Here is a 23,514-nt window from a genome sequence, read left to right on the forward strand (position 1 = left end):
ATGATGAGTTTGGCTCTTATTATGCTATTCTGTGCGTTGCTGCATCCACAGATGTGACCCCTCTGGCCAGCCGAAGCAGTCTTGGGGAGGCTCTTTGGAGGAAATTGAGGTCATGAGTTGCAACGCATTGTCATGCGACGCGTCCACTCTCCAACACGGCCGCTCCTCTCCCACGAGAGCTTCGTCTTCTCTGTTTAGGTCTTCAGTGTCCAGGTCATTACTGACGTGTTCACAATGACCAACAAGGGGCGCGCGAATGAGGTAAGACAAGCCTGCCGTCTTGGAAACGGACCGGCGGCGGCGTTGACCGGGAGTCCGGGACGTTCCCAGCGTAGCGTCGATGTGCTGCTGGCTGTGGCGCTTAGCTGGCGACAGTATTGCAGTGCGCGCCGCGCTATTCATTAAGTGGATTACCATCTGCTGCATATCATGTCATCCTCCCTTTAAATTAGTGTGTTCATTCATCACGTTCGCCGGGACTCCCCGCGACGTGGATTTATGAGTGGGCTTGATGCTTCTGACACTCCCTATCAAACAGTCCCCGGCCTTTAGCGGGGAATTCATTACTGTAGAACACTTTAATTACAGCGGAAAAGGAGGAGGCCTAATTCAGCCTGATGCAGCGGAGTCCACTAACGGGCCCCTCTTGGAGCTGTCTACTCCTGTACGATCTGGTCTCCTATAGCTCTACTGAATGATACTGACAACACAAAAGTCACCGCTTCAGTAGATGTAAGAAAAAATGTACTACTGTAGTGTGCTGTGCCTCATCTGTTAAAGTGCGTATGTCAGGTTAAAAAAAAAAATTGACAAATGAAGGGACATGAAGCAAGATAGTAGTGAGTAGTGATTTTTCTTGAAAAAAACACTCCATTAAGACTCCTTTGTTTTCCTTTGTGGCAAACCCAAGAAGACATTACCCATATTTCAAGTGAAACAGCATCCTCTCTTTGTCTCTATGTCTCCCTCTCTTTCTCTGTTTTTCTCTCTCTCTATGTCTCTCTCTCTCTCTCTCTGTTTTTCTATCTATCTCTATGTCTCTCTCTGTCTCTCTCTCTGTCCCTCTCTCTTTCTCTGTTTTTCTCTCTCTCTCTCTCTCTCTATGTCTCTCTCTGTGTCTCTCTCTCACCTGAGTTGGGGACGATCAGGTGTCCCCCCAGGGAGTTGAAGGAGCCCACGGCGGTGCAGGAGGGGTCGCGCGTGCGTGCCAGTGTTTGAGTGCGCAGGCTGGCCGCTGCCGTCGTCTCGCTGTTGTCCAGCAGCGAGTGCGTGACCTTGGGCGAGAGCTTGGAGGCGTAGTCGGCCAGCTCGTCCTGCGGCGTCACCAGCGTGGACGAGTTATACACCTTGATCTTCAGGTTGGGCAGCGGGTCGAGCAGCGGCGAATTGGTCATGGGGATCTTGTCGGAGACGTCGTGCAGGGCGTAGACGGGGCCACGGTACATGGCAGCTGCGTTGGTCAGGTCCGGCGGAGCGGTCAGCAGGTCGGCTGTTGACACAGAAATTGGTTTTATTGGATTTGGAAGCATGTGGTGATTGTGCTGTGCTGAGTCCAAAACATACGCCGGAAACACAAGCACTGTAGTTCTATGCACGTGTGTGTGAGTGTGTGTGTGTTTGTGTGTGTGCGTGCAGTGCATGTGTGCGTGTACTGTATTATGCGAACACTGTAATTCATGCCGTTCACAGGTCTTCACTCATTTGCATGGCTGGATAGCAGACTGCTGCAGATGGATCAGTCCATCAGGTGAGCACACAGATTAGCAAGCCCAGCTGAGGTGTTGAGCACATCTCTATTACCTGGCACTATCCTCCTCCCTACACTGCATCTCTGAGATGGCTGCTAAATATGGAACGCTAACAGTTCAGCACTAAATCCATGTACATTTCTCCACCGTGTCCACACCATTTATTCTACTGCTGTGCATATTTGTGTTTGTGTGTGTGGCTGATTCTCTCTCTATCTCTCTCTCTCTCTCTTTTATGTGTGTGTGTGTGTGTGTGTGTGTGTGTGTGTGTGTGTGTGTGTATTTCTTGGTGTGTGTGTTTGTAAGTGCCTATAAATACTGTTTGTGTGAGCGTGTGTGTGTGTGTGTGTGTGTGTGTGTGTGTGTGTGTGTGTGTGTGTGTATAAGTGTGTATAAATAGTGTGTGTTTGTGTGTGTGTGTGTGTGTATAAGTTTGTATAAATAGTGTGTGTGTGTGTGTGTGTGTGTGTGTGGTGTGTGTGTGTGTGTGTGTGTGTGTGTGTGTTTATGTGTGTGTGTGTGTGTATAAGTTTGTATAAATAGTGTGTGTGTGTGTGTGTGTGTGTGTGTGTGTGTGTGTGTGTGTGTGTGTGTGTGTGTGTGCCACGAGGCTGTGCCCTGGCTGGGCAGGCCTGCGCTCTAAAAGGGCGCCGGTAGCTGGAGGCGGCTGCTTAACAGCATGCTGATTGCTTATTAACATTCCGTTTTGTTAGAGAGGAGGAGGATAGAGAGGAGAGGAGAGGAGGATAGAGAAGAGGAGAGGACGAGAGGAGAGGAAAGGCGCCTGCTTCCGCAGTAAGCCCCTTAGCCCCCACCCTCCCCAATCCCGCACGCTCTAATCGCACCCCACGCCTCTGCTACCTTCCACCTCCCCCCGTCCGATACTCCCTTTATTCCACCCTTGGGTGAACACAACAGGGGAAAACATCAATAAATAATCCTGCCAGAGCTTGATACATTTTGCAAACGGTGATAATGAAGGGATTCGCCGTGGCAAATTGCGAAAAAATGGCAGACGCGCACTGCTGCTGCTCTGCAAATCGTGACATGAACGTGTGATAGGCTGGCAGACCTGTGGACACTGATTGTTTTTTGTAAAACCACAGGGGGGGGGGGGATGGTTTGATGGTTGCAGTAGTTCATGCTTGCATGGTCAAAGCACAACATTGCTGACTTGGACCGTATCTGGGCCAAGATCATGCCAGACCAACGCTGGATTAGCTCCAGGCTCCTCCATCAGACTGGCTCCCTCCACACCAGCTAAAAAGATAACATTGGGCAAGAAAAACCCCTCTCAACTCACACACACACACACGCACGCACGCAACGCACGCACGCACGCACGCGCCTGCCGAGCGCACACACACACACACACACACACACACACACACACACACACACACACACACACACACACACACACACACGCACACACACACACCTCTCTCTCTCTCACTCTCCTTTTCTCTTTCTGCCTCTCTCTCTCTCCTCCTCTCTCTCTCTCTCCCCTAGTTTGACAGTGGTGTGCCTCTAACACCTAGCCTCAACTCCGGCATCCTTCATCTCTCTTGGCCTATTCAGGCCATGCTCAAATTTAATTAACAAGCCAAGCCCCCAACGTACACACACACACACACACACACACACATATGGAAAAAGAATCCTCACAACCAGAAAAGGCAAAAAAAACAGGGGAGAAACATAATTCTTCATTAATGATAACCTGAGATTCGCCTTTACCCGCCGCCCGACTGACAAGCATTCTAATGGCCTTCTGATGAAATGTCACCGGGGCCCTAACACGCCGGCACCACTGAAAATTACATCCCCCATTTCTTAGCCCCCACTGCCGCTACCCGCCACCCACCCCACCATCACCACCACCATCACCACCACCACCCAGACTCCTCATTTACTCCCCTGATTTGAATTTTAATCTGGCCCGTGTCTTCCCCAAGCCTGGCGTGCATGTGTGTGGTGTGTGTGTGTGTGTGTGTGTGTGTGTGTGTGTGTGGTGTGTGGTGTGCGTGTTGCACACAACTTCAGATATGTGCACGCACCTCCCAGCTCTACAAAAGGCCACCTATTGTACCGCAGGGGAATAAGCACTGCTCGGATTTAGCTCACATCTGATATTTTCTAATCCAAATGTAATTACATTTGGCTGTCAGACCAACAAGAGCAGTGTGTGTGGTGTGTGTGCGTTTGTGCGGAGCCTGTCTCTGTTTGTGTGTGTATTTCCAGTATTGTTGTCGCTGTTTGTGAAAGCATTTGATTTTGTTTGTGCGCCTATGACAAATGACTATAATCTGCATGTGTAGCCTGCACTGTGCTAATTTAACATGTAAAGGTCCAGAGGCCGAAGCCTACGTCATGGCTACAGTGAAAGAGCCGCACAGAAAAGCCTGTGTTAGTTGTTTAAAAAACAAAACGAAAAAAAAAAAAAAAAAAACACATTTTGATTTAGGATAGGGAAGAGGCTTCATCTAGAATGACCTGAGCATGAACATGCCTGAGTCCCGAAAGCAGAAAACACAGTAAAAGACTTGATCTTGATGCAGTAACAGGTGGCTGAATGGAGAGAGACACTACCTTGCGTATTGCTTCTCACAATCACTCTGTCTGTTTTGGGGTCTGCTGAGACACAGAGTGGACAGAGCGCAGGGTGGAGTGGAATCAAACGAGCTGGTGTGTAGTGAGTAAACACTTGAGCGGGACCTGCAGGCCCAGTGGCCAAGCCAGAAAACAAAGCCTCAGGCCAGAGGAGATGGAGGACACACACCACTGGGAATACACACCAGGCAGAAGCCTCAGGGTCTCTCGCTCTCTCTCTCTCTCACACACACACGCACACACACACACACACACCACGCACACAGACACACACACACACACACACACACACACACACACACTGATGCTGTTCCACTCACTCACCCGAACGTGCAGTCTTGATGTTGACCGACTGGAAGCCCCCATTAAGGGCTGAGGAGTCTATGATGTCCGAATCGAAGTCGCGGTGGGTCTTGCGGTAGACGAAGAGGGCCACGATGACAGAGATGACCAGGCACATGATGACGGCGATGACAATGCCCACATAGAGGGCCACGTCGTCTGTGCTGGGTGCGGCTGTGGAGAGACAGAGAGAGAGAGAGAGAGAGGGGGGGGGGGGGGGGGGGGGAGGGAAGAGTGGTGAGCAGAGGATGCACATAAGGATGGAGCTGGAAAAGAGGGTCTGCACAAAGCTGCTTGTCTGCTCACCAACACACTCACTCGCATTCACATACAGTACATGTGCATACACATATATGCCTACAAATACAACACAGGCACATATACGTATAGGCATACATGCATATATTTACACACACACACGCACAGACACACGCACAGACACACACACACACACACACACACACACACACACACACACACACACACACACACACACACACACACGCCATGAGGCAAAACCTATTAGAGAAAGGGAAGAAGAAAGTAGAGCAGAGGCGTGCAGACAGACATTTTATAATAAGGGGAGCGCTCTCTAATTTAATGAGCCTATTAATTATTTTATAACGTTCTTGACATCTTTCAGGGATTCATCTAAATATTTTATATGTCTGGCAAAAATGGCACAATGGTGAAAGTTTCATCCTCTCCCCCCTCCCATACGTGAAACTACAGTTGCATAAAGTTTTCATTGATGGCTTGACTGAGCTTTTAAGTGTGAGGTCGAGGAGGCGCAACGAGAGATGAGACGATGATGAATCGACCAGACTCTTGGCAGGCGGCTTGGGTATCCGGGGCTCGCGTCGCGTTAGTATTCAGGCTCGCGCAGTGTCACCTCTCTGCGAAACAGCTTGCGTAACTGGGAGCCTGAATTTAGCCACAGAGAGAGGAGAGAAATGAGAGAGAGATAAAGAGACAGAGATGAGGAATGAGAGAGAGAGAGATGAGTTATGAGAGAGAGAGAGAAAGAGAGAGAGAGATGAGAGAATGAGAGAGAGCGAGAGATGAGAAATGAGAGAGAGCAAGAGAGAGAGAGAGAGAGAGAGAGAGAGAGAGAGAGAGAGAGAGAGATAGATAGAGAGAGAGATCCATTGGAGCTGTCAGTGTGAAAATCAGATGTGAGCGTGCTCAGTGAGCCTTGCTCATGCGTCCACCACTGCACAGTGCATCTATCAAACATCTATAAAGAGCCTTGGACTGGCTTGCTGGTGCAGATGTGCTCTTTAACACAACGCTCTGTTGTCTTGACCCCGGGGAAAGGATGGATTCATTTGACTTGTTGTTCCTGAGCTCTGCTACAGAAAACCTGTTTTCAATCACCCATTCCACGCTGAAGTGGAGGCCTGGCGCCATAATGCATTGTGCAGCGATGGACCTCAGAGACAGCAGCAGGGGTTATTTCTCTGCTTCCAGTAGAGGGCACTGTGATCCACATGTACACTCAAGGTGCCACTTCATCTGCATTTGTGGACCAAAAACATAAACCCTACCCTGCCAGTGACTATACCGGTATTTGCTTGACCAAAGGCACTTAATCAACTCTGCCGGTTTTATGCAGTGGAGTCATCTGGGATCCCTCGCACCTGGTTTTACCATGTTCTGACCAACATGCCCTGCGTAAACCATTAACTGAGAAGGCCTGGTCGCAAAAACAATCACCCCCCGAAAAAGCCCCCCGTTTGCTTTGTAACCAGATAGAGTTTCAGCGCACGAAAACAGTCTTCTGGTCAGGGCAGGCTAAGCAAGAAAACGTCATGTGGCCATAAACGTTTGGCTAATACCCACCAGGGCCCAATGCTGTCAGAACTATGACAGGGACATAAAAAGATTTAAGGAAAAACAACTAAAAACCCAAATGGACGTTAGTGGTTGGGGAGCGTTTGTGGTCTTACTGTTGACCTTGTCTCGGAACTAGTCTGTCTGGTGGCTCTGAATGCTGCTGTTACTGCTGCTGTCCCAACACATGGCAATGACAGACAGAGACAGCCAGAGAATCAGAGAGAGAGAGAGAGAGAGAGGGAGAGAGAGAAAGAGAAAGAGGGGCAGAGAGGGAGAGAGGGAGAGAGAGAGGGACAGAGAGAGAGAGGGAGTAACTACCCGGCAAACGCCCATGGCTGCGTCCCGCTCTCCAGAGCCACCGATCTGTGTCAGAGTCAGTGGCCATGCATCTTACATAGTTAGCTGGCGTGGCGGCGGACATTCATCTTCCCCACTAATGCAATCTCTGCCCTCCACCAGAGACGCCCTGACCTCTGGGAGCTGTGAGTGTCTGGGCCCATTTTTTAGGGACAAATCACTCTCGCCGCTCCCTTATTGATTTGGCCACATAATGGTGTCACTCTGGTGTTTAATCAAAGATGGGAAATGGCTAATGCACCGGGAGGTGTTGTCGGTCAGTCAACGGTCGAAAAACAGCACAAAGCAAAAAACAACTACTGGTCAAAATGGCTATCAGTCAAATTATCGCATGGCTACTTGGGTGTGTGTGCTGTAATGAGACAGGTAGATGGAGGAGTCTTTGTGTATGTGTGTGTGTGTGTGTGTGTGTGTGTGTAAAGGTCAGGCCTTTCTGTATGCGGGGAGGAAGTGCTGTCATGGGGGAGTCAGGAGGCCCTGATTGATCCCATTGATCGGTCGCTGTTCTAATTAAGCCACCAAGACGCTATGCAGATTGGCCCCCATGGCCGCCAGGTCCTGAGGACTTGAAGCTAACGAGGTTTGATTACCTGGTGACCTGTCTGGCCCTCGAGCCGCAGACTCAGGAAGAGAAACGCTCTGGATAGCTCCCAAACTGGAACTATCGATCCAAGAACGAGTTTTCTCTCTCTCTCTCTCTCTTTCTCTCTCTCTCTCTTTCTCTCCCTCTTCCTCTCTCTGCGGGACGGATCGGGGAGAGGGGTTAAAGGGTCTCTTGGTCTCTGTCCTGATCAGCATCTGAACAGCCTCCTACGTGGAGGATGCGCATAGCAGGTGGGCACAAAGAAAGGGGGAGCAAGCGTGCTCAAGTCAAGCTGGCGCTTCATGGCACACTCACACAACTGAGAAGAGTCTGTTCGATTCTCAGTAGCGCTTGGCATTATGTCGGCGGGAGGGCGTTGAAGCTGATACTTAATGTAGTGTGTCTGCTGAACTCCTTTCTAAAAATACACACCACAATGCTTTTCAATTTAACATGGCATCAGCTGTTGGAGCACCTGTGAGCTGCACTGGCACGCTTAAATCCTTTGCACTCCAAATGACCCACCTCGTGATGCCCCAAAACACCTCCATCCAAGGTTATGGACAACTCCTCCAAACACAAACAACCGAGGTGACAAAATTAGGGAAGGGTGGGGGGAAATGTGTGCATATAATTGGGGAAATGGCAAACGCGACCGATGAGTGACCAGTATCACCTTGGTGAAAAAGTGTGGGCCATGGCGTCTCATCCCGTCATGTCTCGTTCCCTGAGTTAACCTGCTGAGTGGACCGGGCTGCTAGGGGTCTCACGTCATCACGGGCCACACCCTTCCTCTGATCATTCTCCATACAAAGCCGTGCATAGGAAGACAAGTGGAGGGAAAAAGGCAGCGGATGAAAGAGTCGCAATATAATTTAAGAGCGTCCGCCCCCCCATCACCATCCCCATCCTCCTCCTCACCCACCCCTTTCTCTTTCCTCGATTCCCTGCAGTCATTTAGCAGATATCCCCCCGAGACGCGCCATCTTACACGCATTCTTTGATGATAAAAGTGCCACGATACTAAACGGCTCCATTAAAACGTATCACAAAGATTAATATGCTCCTTTGAGTACAAAATGAAATTCGGCATGGAAAAAAGGGAGACTGCATGAAACACAATGAAAACTAAAGGATTATTTCGTCTGAATAAATATCAGGGCCGACTCATAGCACGGCACGATAACTCCTTGTTGCTTTCCAGTAAAAAAAAAAAGAAAGGAATAGTAGAAAGAAACGTCACACTGCCCAAAATAATTGCACTCAGCCTTTGAATCTCCACTGTTATGACTGGGCTTGTCAACGGCTGTCTTGAAAGAGTAGCAGAGTGGCAGCGACTTGATAAGCCATTAAGGAACACTGCATTGCATGGGAGAGCTGGCACTGTACAAAGGCGAGAGCGGCGCCACATGTGTATTACACATGCGGCAGAGTAAGAAAGCCACGACTCCAATTGCATGCCATTGAAACTGGACGCTGTACTCTCCTGCAGGACCACCTTTGCCCAGGCGCTTTTGAACTCGGCCATTATTTCGCACTCATTTTATTTTCCAAAGCCAGAGGTGATATCACAGAGCCTAATTGGGTGACATTTTCATAGCCTTGCTGCGAGTCTGCCAAGCTCAGCTTTTGTTAGAGCACAATGGGAAAGGCGTAGAAGCCAGCGAGAGAGAGAAAGAGAGAGAGAGAGAGATGGAAAGAGGGAGGGAAAGAGAGGATCAGATACACAGAAGCAATAGATTGCAGGACGGAGAGATGGAAACACAAAGACAAGCAAATGGGGTGAAGGAATGGAGAGGAGCAAAAAAATAAATAAAAAGAATACAAAAACTCACATGACACTCCAAAATCATTCTTGGCTTTAGGCTCAGTGGACAGCTGATACAACGAACCTTTGGGGAGAGACATGAGGGAGGGTGGATGAGGGGAGGGGAGGGATGATGACATGAGACACGTCCAAACAGACAAAACTGAAATGAGTTGAATCACACGCATACACACATAAAATGACAATGAGGTCATCCTGTAACGTCTTATTCATACAACTTCAACTTCAACATAATTACTTTTGTCTGTGTGTTACTTGTGAGTGAGCATGATGTGCAACTACATTCAAATGTGGATTTTTCTTACATTAAGTGTTTGACATTTACTTCTTTATTGTCTAGCAAGACCAAAGATAGTTTTTTTCCCAGACAGACACCAGACACACTGGTGAGCTCAGTGCGTATTTGCAGTCTATAATTGAACCTGCACCAGCCCAAAGACTGGAAGACATGTACACCAGTAGTCAATGACTCAGTGGACGGATATTACAGTTAACAAGACAGACAAAATGCATGAGAGGCAAAAGGGCAAACCCAGGAAATTAAAACAAGGGGCACACAGACACACACGTCCATGCAGAAAGACGAAGAGACAGAGAGGGGGGGGAGAGAGAAAACAACAAAGAAAAGGACAGACTAAGAGAGAAGTAGAGACAGGTAGAGAGAGAGAGAGAGGAAGAGAGAACACTAGGAAGAAGAAAAGTGTGCCTTGTCACAGAGGATAACATTACGCCACTGACATCAGCGCTCTCTGTCCCACCACCTTAATACATTCTTAGATAAGATAAGTATACCGGTACAGTATTCCTGGTGTGGCAGCAGGGAGGCTTTCACAGCAAACCCAAAGTGGCTCATTTAACCATCACCTCCAACCACAAGAAGCTGTGCAAGTCACTCTCATCTCCTGTGTTAATGTGCTACACTCGGGAGTGGGGGGGCTCCTTTAAATAGCGATTGCTCATTCTCCCTGCAGATGGCAACTCTTGAGATAATAATGATCATTCATTTTTTGCGTGTCGCTTCGTTACTCAAAGTGATTTTATTTTATTCATTTTGCAGACAGATCAAAAGAGCGGGAAACTTCCCCCCCCCCTCTTCTCCTTTTCCAAAAAGGCAGGAGTGATGAATCGAGATGTAGTTGATGGAGGCGTGCAAAGAGTTAATAAATACAAGATGTTTCTTTTTCTGGAGTGACCCCGGCCTGTGCAGCTAGTTCCACGGGGCCACGATATATGGCATCGGGAGAGATGTCATCAGTCTCCCAAAATGGAGTTACAAAAGCACTCAAAGGCCATCTATATGGAAAAAAAAAACAAGGGGGGAAAACTAAATGGGGTGGGGGGGGTGGGGGGGCGGGGGACATACTTCAGATGGAGGAGACTGAGGTCAAATGGATTTCAGCTGCTTAGGTTTTTAATGGGAAAACTTTGCTGAGGAAAAGAGAGGAAAGCAAAGACCTGCCTTCGGGGGGGAAAAGAAAACGACAAAAAGGCAACAAAACCAAAAAGAAATAGACACACAACACAAAGAAAGCACACGAGGAGGACCATAACATATTACCAGAGCACAATCTACAGCTCATTTTGTGTTCACATTGTTTCATTCCTTAATGGTAATGGTGCTTTTTCTCTCTCTGTGTATATGTGGGCATATCAATAAGGAGCAATTGTGAATGCCTCCATTTTAGATTCATAATCATTTCTGTGACTGCAAGAGCACTGAAGGGCACATGGATTTCTCCTAAATGTACCCAGAACATTAGCACAGACAAAAAAACATAGGCCTCAGCCTTTTAACTCCCAAAAATCAATCAGGGGAAATGAGCCTAAATCTATATCATTATGGCTTTTATATTCCTGCTAAACTAGCTATCCATCTACATAGTAGAGAAGGGGTGGTGGTGATGTTCCACTTGGGGGGTGGGAGGTTAGCTAATGCTTCAGCTATAGATTTCTGAAACCGAGAGAAACTGGCTTTTTTTTAACAAGATGATGGACTGGAATGGATCTCGTTCAAGAACTGGTGTTTTTTTCCTATGGTTCTGGGGGGGGGATTCACAGTCTGATTCTTGAAGGCGAGCGATGACTGAGCAAGAAATATGGGCCGACAGATCCTCTGACCCCCTCATATAGATCCTCGCGCACGGTTGGCCTCTTAAGAAATCAATAGTTCTGCCAATACAAATGCATGCTTTTATGGCGGGGCATGTTTTTCCTTTCATTTTTGTCTGTTGTAGTAATTGGTACACCAGTCCTGAGCACTTACATGCAGAGTGATATATCGTACATCGAACATCTGCTATCCGTCTCTGTAAATGTCTCAGACTTGAGAACGTAGAGGAATTGAACGTTACTATGGTTACTATATCTTGCATTCAAACAGAAGCATTCAATGACATTATTTTTGTCCCAAATGTCCTCCTAATGCGTGTAACTAAACAGACAAATAAAATAACACAGAGAAAACATATATGTCTCAGTTACTGTACTGTATAATTGGCCTTTATGAGGCTTCCATTACTGCAGCTCGGAGGCCTATATCCCTGAGACATATATATATATATATATATATATACACACACATATACACACCTAACTATGGTTACTATATCTTGCATTCAAACAGAAGCATTCAATGACATTATTTTTGTCCCAAATGTCCTCCTAATGCTTGCAACTAAACAGACAGATAAAATAACACAGAGAAAACATATATGTCTCAGTTACTGTACTGTATAATTGGCCTTTATGAGGCTTCCATTACTGCAGCTCGGAGGCCTATATCCCACTGGTTGGAAGATTACACTTTATTGGGGTCAAAAATCACAATAATCTGGGAGCCCGGGTAATTACACTGGCGTGTGTATGGTAATCATTTATCATTATCTTTTATATGAAACTCCTGGATGTGGGGCATATGGCTCAGGTAATTGGTGTTGGTAAGTCATGGCGCGGGGTCATTAGCGCTTTTCTGGAGTCTGCGCTTGTGTCCTGTGGTTGGCAGCACCTTGTTTGCTGCCCGCGCCGCAGCTCGGTCAGCGCCACCTCTGTGTGCAACTCAGCATACAGCAGCAGCCGCTCAATAGCCACCGCTGTGCACACACACACACACACACACACACACACACACACACACAAACACACACACACACACACACGCCCATGCACACAAACCACATATGCACCCCCTCACACAAACACCATAAACCCTCATACAATCAACACAAACACACACACACATTATGACCACATCGACTCGTTTTATGAGGTAGATTCAATGGTAACATTGGAAGAGAGGTTTCCATTTCTTAGCGAGAGAGTAATGTTTGTGCTCTCCTTAAAAGGTAATGTTGATCTCATACTATCACAGTACAGCTTACTATTAAAAACATTTATTAGTATTACAGTATATATATATATATATATATATACACACACACACACACACATATACACACACAATACAGCGCAATACTATTATGTGCACACATTATAGCCAGAGTTCTATATAAGCTATAAGCTGTATGAGCCTTCTCTGGTTCAGGCAAACCTGGGCACCTAGATGACGTGAGTGCCTTCATGTGCACTGCCACATGATGAAGTGCTGTTGGCATCAGTTGCATGAGGATGCAGTGCTGTGTGTGTGAATGTGCCTGCCCCCCCCGACCCGAGCCCTGCGGGTCACCTCCATCCTGCCGAGCTGCTCGCGTAGGGGAAGAGGAAGAGGAGCAGGAGGGGGAGGTGGTGGGGGGTTGGTGTTGTGGAGGTGTGGAGGTACTCACTCTGCATGCAAAGCCCATCTGTGCAGTTCTGCGACTGCAGGACCATGCCCTCGCAGTCCTTGCCCCCGTTCTTGGGCGCTGGGTTGTTGCACTCGCGCCGGCGCCAGTGGGTGCACTCGGTGCCGCACGTCGACCACTTGCTCCACTCTGTCCACTCCCCGTCCACTGCGGAGAGAGGGACACAGAGAGAGAGAGAGAGAGAGAGAGAGGAGACAGAGAGAGAAATAGACAGCCAGAGAGAGAGAGGGGAGGCAGTGAGAGAGAGACACAGAGAGAGAGAGAAATAGACAGCCAGAGAGAGAGAGGGGAGGCAGTGAGAGAGAGAGACAGAGAGAGAGAGAGAGAGAGAGAAATAGACAGCCAGAGAGAGAGAGGGGAGGCAGTGAGAGAGAGACAGAGAGAGAGAGAGATGGACACCATTAGGCTGACGCACACAGAAATGGGGACAGACACAGAGTCTGGTGGGCAGCCAGCTTGTCCCCTTATCTCTGACTCAGTGCTGTTGAGCTCGGCCCTTCCCCTCTCGTCTCGTCTCGTCCAGCTCCATCTCAAATTCAGCTCCAAACTGTCCCTGCCTTTCTACTCCTCTCGTCCTCCTTTTCCAATGTTTTTATTTCCATCATGTCCTCTCCTCTCCTCTCCTCTGCTCTGCTCTGCTCACCTAGCCTGCTTGACCTCTCTGCAGCAGCCCTTTCTTCTCCCCCCAGTGTTTATTATTGTGGTTTGCCTGTTGTCTGCCTTAGTCTGGAGAGGAGGTCAGTGTGGCTGTACGCTGCTGTCTGCTTTAAAATGCAGGTCTATTTCACTCAGCCTAATAGGCCATAATGAGGCGATGAAGCACTGTAGTTTTATAGCTCTATAATTGTATCCATTCAAGGGGATCACCCTATTCATGGATATCACCTCTCCTCTTTCACATTCAAACACACTTTATTGGACATTCTCAATACTGCTTTGCTTGGCTCATGTGTGCATGTGTGTGTGTGTGTGTGTATGTGTGTGCATGTCTATGTGTGTGTGTGTGTGTGTGTGTGTGTGTGTGTGTGTGTGTGTGTGTGTGTGTGTGTATGTGTGTGCATGTCTATGTGTGTGTGTGTGCATGTCTGTGTGTGTGTGTGTGTGTGTGTGTGTGTATCCTCCATACCTGTGCAGAGAGACGTGCAGGGCAGCTTCTGTATAGCCGCTCCATCACACGGAGCTCCGCCATTCAGTGGCGCCGGATTGGTGCAGCTCCGCGTCCGCTTCTGGAAGCCCCGCCCACAGCGGCTGTTACACACCGACCACTCGGTCCAAGTCGACCATCCTCCGTTCACTACAAACGCCCGGCAAAGAAAAAAGAAAAAAAAAAAAAACATACATAATGTGACTAATCTCAAGCATAATCAGACCATTAGTCTCCATTCAACCAGCTCTCCGTCTGGACAATGGCGCGGGGTGTGTCCATTTTGAGGGGTGTTGAGTGGCGTTACTGTCCCAGAGCACATGCTGGGAGAGGGGAGAGGAAATGGCCGGGGCAGTGGCCGTTAAAATGCCTGTGTGTGAGAGCAGCTGTATCCGCTGGTATTTCCCTGCTTCCCTCGCGGCCGCCACCGCTGCCTGCTGCTGCTGCTGTGCGCCGGACCCTGCCAGCGGGCGTCTACGGTTACCTCCACACATGTGCGTTGTCCATTAGCCGTACAGGGTCTCCCGCACAGGGAGCTGCACTGTCCACAGTAGTTTCCTTCTCAAGTATCGTCAGTTTACTAGGGATCCATCTTTCCGGCATGCATACACACACACATACATGCTCAAACACACACACACACACTGCACAAGAAGCAGACAAATATACACAGACACAGCTATACATGCGACATGTGACAATACACACACACACACACACACACACACACACACACACACACACACACACACACACACACACACACACATCACTCTCACATAACAAGTGTGTGTAGCAGATGTTTCTTTTTGACTTGACTTTTGACTTGATTTGTGTCTCTTTAAGAGGTGAGACCTGAAACTTCCTCCGGGCTCCCATTCCACTTAACTCAGGAGGTGGTGTGGGACCCGCGGGAGATGACTTCACAAGTCGTACGTGTCAGTCTCCCCCAACACGAGCCCAGAATCCTAAATGATCACAACGCTTTCAGTTCAAAGGTATGCGCCAGATCTTGCAAGCACTTATTTTCTCAAGACCAACCTTATGTCAGCATTTATGTCCATCATTCGCAATATGCAATGTCTATATCCTGCACTCTATGTATATATGGTATCTATGTATGGTCTATGTATGTCTCATGTACATGCAATACATCCCACGTCTAACATCTTATGTCCTCCATTTGTGTCCATTCCTGTTTTGATGGTCATTCATATCTGTGTATGAGCTGCTTCTGTTGTCCTCTATGTCCATTCTTCCCAGAACGTCAGTGTTTGCTGTGGTCTTTGTCCGTGTCCATATTTATGTAAATGCCTCTGTCCTCTGCAAGAATGCTGACCCTCACTAAATGCCAGCGTGTGGCCTGCACATACTGAAAGCTGGGAAGCCCGCGATAGCTCTTGATATTTCTGGACTTCCTCTGAAGGAGTGGATTAATCATAAGAAGCTCCCCACTCTCCATATTGTTACAGACTTGGGCTTTCCTTCAATGGCTTCCCGCTTTCTTCATGTGCCATTTCAAAGTGAAAGAGTGGTGGTGGTGGAGGAGCAGGGTGGGTGGGTTGCGGGTGGGGGCGGCTGAGGAGGAGGATGAGGATGAGGATGAGGAAGAGGAGAGAGGGAGGGAGGGAGGGGGGTGTTGGAGAATGCAGCCAGAAGAACAGGGCAGATTCCAGCGCTTGCGTCAAAGAGGATGATCCCACATCAAAGCGTGCCTCTCCGCCGAACGCCCGGCACGCTGACGAAGCCGATAATGACTGGCTCCATGGTGCACGGAGGAAGGGTAGGGGTAGGGGTAGGGGTGGGGTGGGGTAGGGGTGAGGGGTGGCAGGTTGGGATGGGCTTTGCATCACATCGCACCGCACCGCACCGCACCGCACTCACCAGACTAGTTAGAGCCACTCTGCTGCTCGGCATGCAGTGACAAAAATCACCAGATATTTTTTTTTTCCGCCAGTAATGCGCTCCAGGCTCTCATTAGCATACACACGCCGCCACCGCCAAACAGTTGAGCCACATGCTTCTCCCCTCCTCCCCTCCTCTTTTTCTTCTCTTCTCTTCTCTTCCGCTCCCTTCTCATTCCATCCCCTTCCCTCGGCCTACTCACACGGCAGTAGCAGCGTGCCTCGCATTGCATCGCATTGGAGGCCCACCGGGAAAGGGTCAGCACGCGTGACCCACTCACAAGAGAGTACGAGAGAGAGAGAGAGAGAGAGAGAGAGAGAGAGAGAGAGAGAGTGGGTGAGGGAGGGAGAGAGATAGAAAAGAGCCACCAAATACCGAAACACAAAAAAACTCCGGGGCCTAATCCTTCAAATCCCTCTATCTCTCTGTGCCTTGCCCGCCCCTTTTTTCTCTCCCGTTTTTGTAACCTCTGCAAAAGCCACTCGGCGGAGTGATGAAAACATTTTGCCGTCTTCAGACATTTTTTTTCCTCCACTCCCCCGCCATCTACACAAACTCTATGGCGGGTGGCGAAGTGGAAAAGGGCGCTGAAGTGGAGAGTGCGACTTGAGTGACTTTTTTTGTCTGTCTCTCACTCTCCAACCCTCCTTGTCCTCTCTTTCTCTCTCTCTCTCCCTCTCTCTCTCTCTCTCTCTCTCTCTCTCTCTCTCTCTCTCTCTCTCTCTCTCTCTCCCCTTCTATCACTCTTTCCTGATGTCTAAGGGATCACAACCCATTTAACCCTGACTGACACACACAAGCATCTGGCCTTTGTCTGAAGGGGGACTCTAATAAGTGGAGATTAGCCACACTCACTAGGTGAGGCAGCCAGGCAGAGAGACCCTGCATCTCCTCCCGCTAGTCGCACGGATGTGAGGGTGGTCTGTGTGTGTGTGTGTGTGTGTGTGTGAGAAAGAGGAGGTGCTGCTGAGGGTGATAGAGCTAGTATGAACTGTGTGTGTGCGGGGGCGCATGTTGGAATTGGCACACGTTTTTTTTCCCCCCCGCTTTCCTTTTGAAAGTCTCCGATTAGAACAGTTCCGCTCCAGTGACAGTCCCAAGGAACGCCTGCTGAGGTGACCCATTTTACATCTCTCCTCTTCCTCCTCCTCATCTTCTACCTCCACCTCTGCCACAATTAAAAAGTGCACATCCTCGAAAGTCAGTCACTCACAGTGCCTAAACCACACTGTGCTCCCTATAGGATATGGTCTGTGATGTGTCCAAAACGTTCCTGGGAGATGTTGTTGACACACCACTGCATTTAGGCATGGCTGCAGTGGGAGAGCGGCTGTGCTGAAGGTGATGAGAGATGAACAAATGGCGAAGGAATGGAACATTGGTCCAGAGAGAGGGGATTGTGTGTGTGTGTGTGTGTGTGTGTGTGTGTGTGTTTGTGCGTGCGAGTTGTGATTCAGTTTTTGGATAGCACAGGTCCAAACAGACTAAGGACTTCCTGCACCCGCCTCCATAAAAAAGTACCTTCTCTGAACTTTCCATCAATGTCTGACAGCAACTGACATACTTATGAATTAAGAAGAAATAAATATAACAATTTCCAATGTCCTGCCGCTTTCACTTCAGTCTATTTCTTCTAAAAGTAATGATTTCCTTCATTGAAATGCCAACTGATTCAAGAACAGCCACCACATGTGAAGATGTTTGACTTGCGAAACTCGCCGGGCTTGAATTGTCATTTACTCGCGCCGCAGTGAATGTGGAAACCATCTGTGTTTCGCGTGGCAGCATCGCGGCATCCCCGCTGATCTGGCCCTTATTGGGGGATAATTGTACATCAGCGCAGAGGAGCAGGTGTTGAAGCCTGCATCTCTGAGAAAAGAGGGGGAAATGTGTTGAAGTTTGCCGCCACGCCACTTAACTCATGTCTCACTCAAAATTTATACCATCACCGGTCTCAGCAGGAGCTCTTCCATCTGAATGGCACTCTAGTGCTGGCTGTGTCCAAAGCAATCTCTCTCTCTCTCTCTCTCTCTCTGTCCCTGTCTGCCTGTCTGTCTGTCTGTTTCTCTCTCTCTCTCTTTCATCTGTCCTTTGCTGTAAAAAATAAGAATGGCACTAAAATGCTGTCTGAGACACAGAGGGAAAGAGCAGAAGCTTTTTGGACTCGCCATCGCCGCTTTAATCGAGTGAACATGTGAAGCACAAGCGCTGCATATGGCTTTTAATGGGAGAGGTATGGCCAGGTGAAATCTTGGCTGAAAGCGAATGTTAATTATGTGGACCAGATGGGAGTCTTGCCTGGCTGATGCTGTTGGCAGGGGGACGGGCTGTGATACGAGGACAAGGACTCGACTTGCTTGATGTTTTCTCCCCCTTTTTTCAATAGAGTTTTTTTTGGAAGCGATGTTGAGTTGCTCTCTGAGGTGCTCTCTGTATTGTCTGTGTGATGTGGACTGGGGCCATGCTTCACACCATCACACTCAGAAAATGATTGATTCCTCACAGAAAAATCAATCAAGACATGCTTTATATGAGTTATAACGTCATGCATCGCAACAGATAAAAAAAAAAAAGTGAATGGATAAATCGATTTTATGCTACAAGAACACAAACCACCAGACATACTGTATGTATGGACGGACTGTATGATCTTAAGGTCATGGAAGATGGTCGTACCGTAGACGATGACAGTGGCGGTGGTGCTTCTCCTCTTGGCCACGATGTTCTTGGCCACGCAGGTGTAGTTGGCCGTGTCGGACAGGCGAGCCTGCTTGATGATCAGGTTGTGGTCGATGGTGATGTAGAAGTTACGGTCATCCGCCGGATCAATGATCTCCTCATTTTTCAACCACTCAACCTGTGCAAACGAGAGAGCAGATGACATTGAGGAATACTAATGCAATCATGATTACATGAACACTGAAGTTATAAAATATGCTCCTCTTTTTCAAGTAGCCCCAAGAGGTTTTGTGACGATATTCTACAAAACTGTTTACTTCCTACATGTATTTATTTTATTTTCATCTTCTCTCAGCAATGCAGAAAGGTTATATATTACAGGGGAACTTTAATCACACATTACACATTACTACACATGTATGACCTCCACAGACCTTTTTATTGTTTTTCATCATTATAGTCACATGAGTCCAACTTGGGTATCAAACATTTATTTCATCATTACAACCACACGAGTCAAACTGGGGTATAAAACATTTATTTGCATATTATAATGTTTCTTTAATACCAATTCAATTAGATCAGCAGAGCAAAAACACTCATCACTAACACACCCCACCATATGTATTCTCATCAGATCCTTCTCTTTTCAAAAGGTCTTTCAAGTACCTTATATGTAAACACACATTTGACACCTAATGACTTCTCACATCTGTTTTTTCCCCCTAAGAGCTAGGCCACAAGGGGTCATTAAATTGCTTTCGCTGGGTCAGAGTTCAAAATGAAGTGGCACTTTGTTGGACGTTTAGTTAAGTGTCTTCTCCAGCCATCTGTGTTTGTGACACTAACACAAACACACAGATATAAAAACATGTACACACACACACACACACACACACACACACACACACACACACACACACACACACACACACACACGCGCGCGCACACACAGACACACACACACAAAGGCTAGGAGGCAGGAAGGAAGAGGCAGTGTGAGGTGGGTGTCAGCTCTGCGCCGGCTGATCTAAAGGAGATGAAAGGCAAACGAGACGGCAAGGCTCGGAGGGCTGCGACTCGTCGCCATCATCAACATCATCACCACCTCTCTGTGTGCGTCTCACAAGGTGAGCAACCCCTCTCTCCCTCCTCCGCTTGATTAAAAGAATGCAGAGAACCTCCGCTGATCTGCCCTCCACTCAGGTGGCCTGTTCCAGTGACAACGCTGCCTGGAAATTCTTAGGCAGATCAAGAGGAGTGGCAGACCCCGATGGGGCACTAAGGCTGGCACGGAATATCCCAGCAGGCAATGCGTGCCAAGACAACTCCTTGGTGCATAAATCCGCACACTCTGTCAACATGCCCGAGCACGCCTGCAAAGCAAGCGTCAAATCTATTTTACGCGTTCTAACGCAGATAGCGCTTTATGCTAAGCAAGGTTTTCACGCCGCTCCATTCATCACGTTAACTCACCCCCTTCAAACTGCCCCATTTAATCCACATGCCGTGGATCTAAATCAGTCCAGGTTGATTTCCTGGGCTAATACCTCAGCCCGCGCGCTCTTAATTAGAATATTAAAAGCATGTGTAAATCCATCTGAGGCAGTCGCATAAATAACGAGGCTAAAGTGCTGAAATACCACAGTGGTGTGTCTCAATTCATCCGTCTGAAATGATGTGGCCGGACTTTTATTAGACGAGGGGGGAAATGAAGGCTTAGCGCTGACATTCACAATAATGACTGCATGAGCACATCATTAATGAACTGTGGACGGCCAAGAATGGCACTGGAGGTCCGTGCATGGCAAACTGACGGGGGGAACTGGGCAGTATGGGAGGCTAGAGCTGAGACTCCCGAGTTACCGGCCTTTGGACAGATGGACAGAAAAAAATAAACAGCGCTTATCGAGCCAGACACACAACTCAGGCCCCCAAAAAAGTGCCATCATGTTGGTCAGCCATCCAGAAAACAGTGGCATTGTCTCCGAGTAGTGAGCTGTGCGAGAAGCCATTTGAGGACAGACACAAGAGAACAGAGAGAGAACAGACACGAGAGAACTGAGAGAGAGAGAGAAACAGGGAAAGAGAAAGATAGAACACAAAATCACAGTATTGGGAGATGATCAAAGGCTCCAAGTGCTGTGTACAATATCAGCTCAAGCTGTAACGCTGCCTTCAAAATGTGTGGGCAAAAATATTTGTGACAAAACTTTCATTTTCTATTAAGTTATCTCTTGGTCTCATGGTGTGCGTTGTAAGCATTTCCTCAGATATCTAATAAAAATAAATATTCAAACATAATAAAACCATATTCAAGTCTGTCAAACTGACTATTTTAAGCCGAAGAGATTATCTTTTTGGAACCTATTTGGGAATGTTTCGACTAAACTAATACCAAGCCTTCACATCAGGCTGTGCCTCTGCCACTTTTGATTCCTTCATTTAGATTAAAAACAAAAGCTGTCTGGCACACCTGAAAACTGATAGAGAATGTGACAAACATGGCAACCAATAAGACACCTCCGTGTACTGTAATTTCAAGCCCCGAGGAACATCCAACCCCTTTTTTTCCGCAATCAATATAACTTCCTTTGTTAGTCTGGTAATGCAGCTGTTTGTTTAGGTGAGGAAACAGGCAGCTCGAGCAGATGAGAGATTTATCACTGCTGCGCACCCTGGGCATCAGATGTTTCTTTTTTTTGTTTTGTTCCTGTATTAGTGAGGATACGCTGATTACAGCCTGCACGAGCAGCTTTTCATCCTGACACACTTTGGAGATGCAGCAGCAGCAGTAGCAGAAGCAGAGGTGGCGGCAGTGCCAGCAGCAGACAGGTCGGGTGGTGCTGCTCCAGCTCCCCCTCCACCCACCACCCCCAACCCCACCACCTCTTTTCATTTCACTCCCTCTAGCCACTGGTGCTGCACCACGTCGATACAGAGACGTGCAGGTGTGTGCACACAGAAAAAAAGCACTGCCTCCCCTCCCTTTCCATCACTGTGATTCCCTGCTGGGTATATATCAGCAGAATCAGAGGTCGCTCAGTGAAGGGTGCTCTGCCGTCACCCCCCCCCCCCACCCCAATACCCCGCCCCCACCCCCACCCCCCCCCCACCCCTGCACCCTGAGCGTGTCTAAGTCAGATAAGGCTTTGATGTGGGAAAACAAGCAGTGGGGTGGGGTGTTTATTGTTTAGATACATACTGTACAGACCTGAAGACACTGTGCCATGATAAAGGTGCCCGTTTGTTATCTAGGTAAGTAGGTAAAGCAATGTGATTCTGCACGGGTGCAGGTCCTCAAGCCATTTTGGGTCTGTGGTACGTAGCAATATCAGCACCACTTACTGTATATATAAGTAATCATAACAAGGGCTGAAGTTAATTAGGATGCACTTTGAAAAAAAAAACAAGTGCAAAATGTAATTTTCATCCCAATTAAAGTGAACTTCTGCAGCCACAGGCAGTTGCTTGTCGCCTGCTTTGAATCTAATCTCCCTTTAAACAATATTCAAGAAATAATGGAATGACACTCGAGTTCTACACTACCAGAGCACCGCTGAGTTTTCTAAACAGGAGACACTGTTTTTGAATATTTATTACTCTTGTCTTCACTTGCTGAAAGGACTTTCATAAGAACTGTAATGAAATTGTGGAGACACCAGAGAAACAGAAAGAGAGAGAGGCTTGTGGGTTTAATATATTCATGCTCATCCACATTCATTCATTTACATTTTTTCATGACTCATTCTGGACGTTTTTAGGGAATATGAATTGAAATGAATGTTTCCTGAATGAATTTAACGTAAGCCAGGTGAAAAACCCAAGCTTTTGCTTTTACCTGAAGGGTAGCGTTCATGATTTATTTTCTTATTTGGGGTGAGAGCCAGGCTGTCACATCCATTAAATTAACATTTTTTCATGAGAGCAAGTACTAACAAAGTGCTCTAACGGCAGGAAACGATTGGGAAGTTGGGACATTATAGACTTCAGTTAGACAGTCACCCCGCACCTCGGGGGCACTCTGTTCATTGAAAAGTATTTCTTTTGAGACTCCCCAAAATGGCTAAATTGATTTGGTCAGGCCACCTCAGGCCATCACTTTGCTGGCCGTACACGTAAAAAGCCTCTAGTTTTATTAGAGAAACAGAACCCATCATGTGCATAAACCTACTTCTAACTGTCTTTTAAAAGCAGGCAGTGTAAGTTTGTCAAATGGATGGCACGGTGGAGTGGGCGGCCCTGCTTGTTCCCACCCTGGCTTTTACATTCTTGTTAATGAAAACACAAAAATGAGCTGAAAGGGAACAATGGCCTCTTGAGTTGTTGTGCTTGCAGACGTGGCAGAGCTTGAGCAATGCAATCGCACCAGTAGAGAAGGCGAGGCACAACCAGTGACTGGGGAGAGTAGAGTGGTTACTGTATGCTCGGCTTATTGTGTGTGTGTGTGTGTGTGTGTGTGTGTGTGTGTGTGTGTGTGTGTGTGTGTGTGTGTGTGTGTGTGTGTGTGTGTGTGTGTGTGTTTGTGTTTGTATATGTGTATGTGTATCATGTGTGTGTGTGTGTGCGTGTGTGTGTTTGTGTTTGTATATGTATATGTGTATCATGTGTGTGTGTGTGTGTGTGTGTGTGTGTGTGTGTGCGCGTGCCAGCTTTGTCACAGCTGGGGAAGTGTGAGTGGC

The 23,514-nt window shown here is 47.8% G+C and overlaps 1 protein-coding gene across 2 annotated transcripts in view; it reads right to left on the reverse strand.

The window, feature by feature from the left end:
- The window catches only part of si:ch73-72b7.1 (netrin receptor UNC5C), a 143,397-nt gene that overhangs the window by 14,851 nt on the left and 105,032 nt on the right, over positions 1-23,514 (reverse strand). Inside the window, exons 5-10 of one of the 2 annotated variants that reach the window (XM_042100274.1) lie at positions 18,830-19,010; positions 14,231-14,398; positions 13,087-13,251; positions 9,315-9,371; positions 4,686-4,877; positions 1,130-1,489 (exon numbers count right to left, since the gene is read on the reverse strand). In XM_042100274.1, coding sequence (XP_041956208.1) covers positions 1,130-1,489; positions 4,686-4,877; positions 9,315-9,371; positions 13,087-13,251; positions 14,231-14,398; positions 18,830-19,010 — 1,123 coding nt within the window. The remainder of the gene's footprint in view (positions 1-1,129; positions 1,490-4,685; positions 4,878-9,314; positions 9,372-13,086; positions 13,252-14,230; positions 14,399-18,829; positions 19,011-23,514) is intronic. The other variant, XM_042100275.1, reaches the window with a different exon arrangement.

Source organism: Alosa sapidissima, chromosome 8 (genome assembly GCF_018492685.1).
Source record: "Alosa sapidissima isolate fAloSap1 chromosome 8, fAloSap1.pri, whole genome shotgun sequence".
Taxonomy (NCBI): domain Eukaryota; kingdom Metazoa; phylum Chordata; class Actinopteri; order Clupeiformes; family Clupeidae; genus Alosa; species Alosa sapidissima.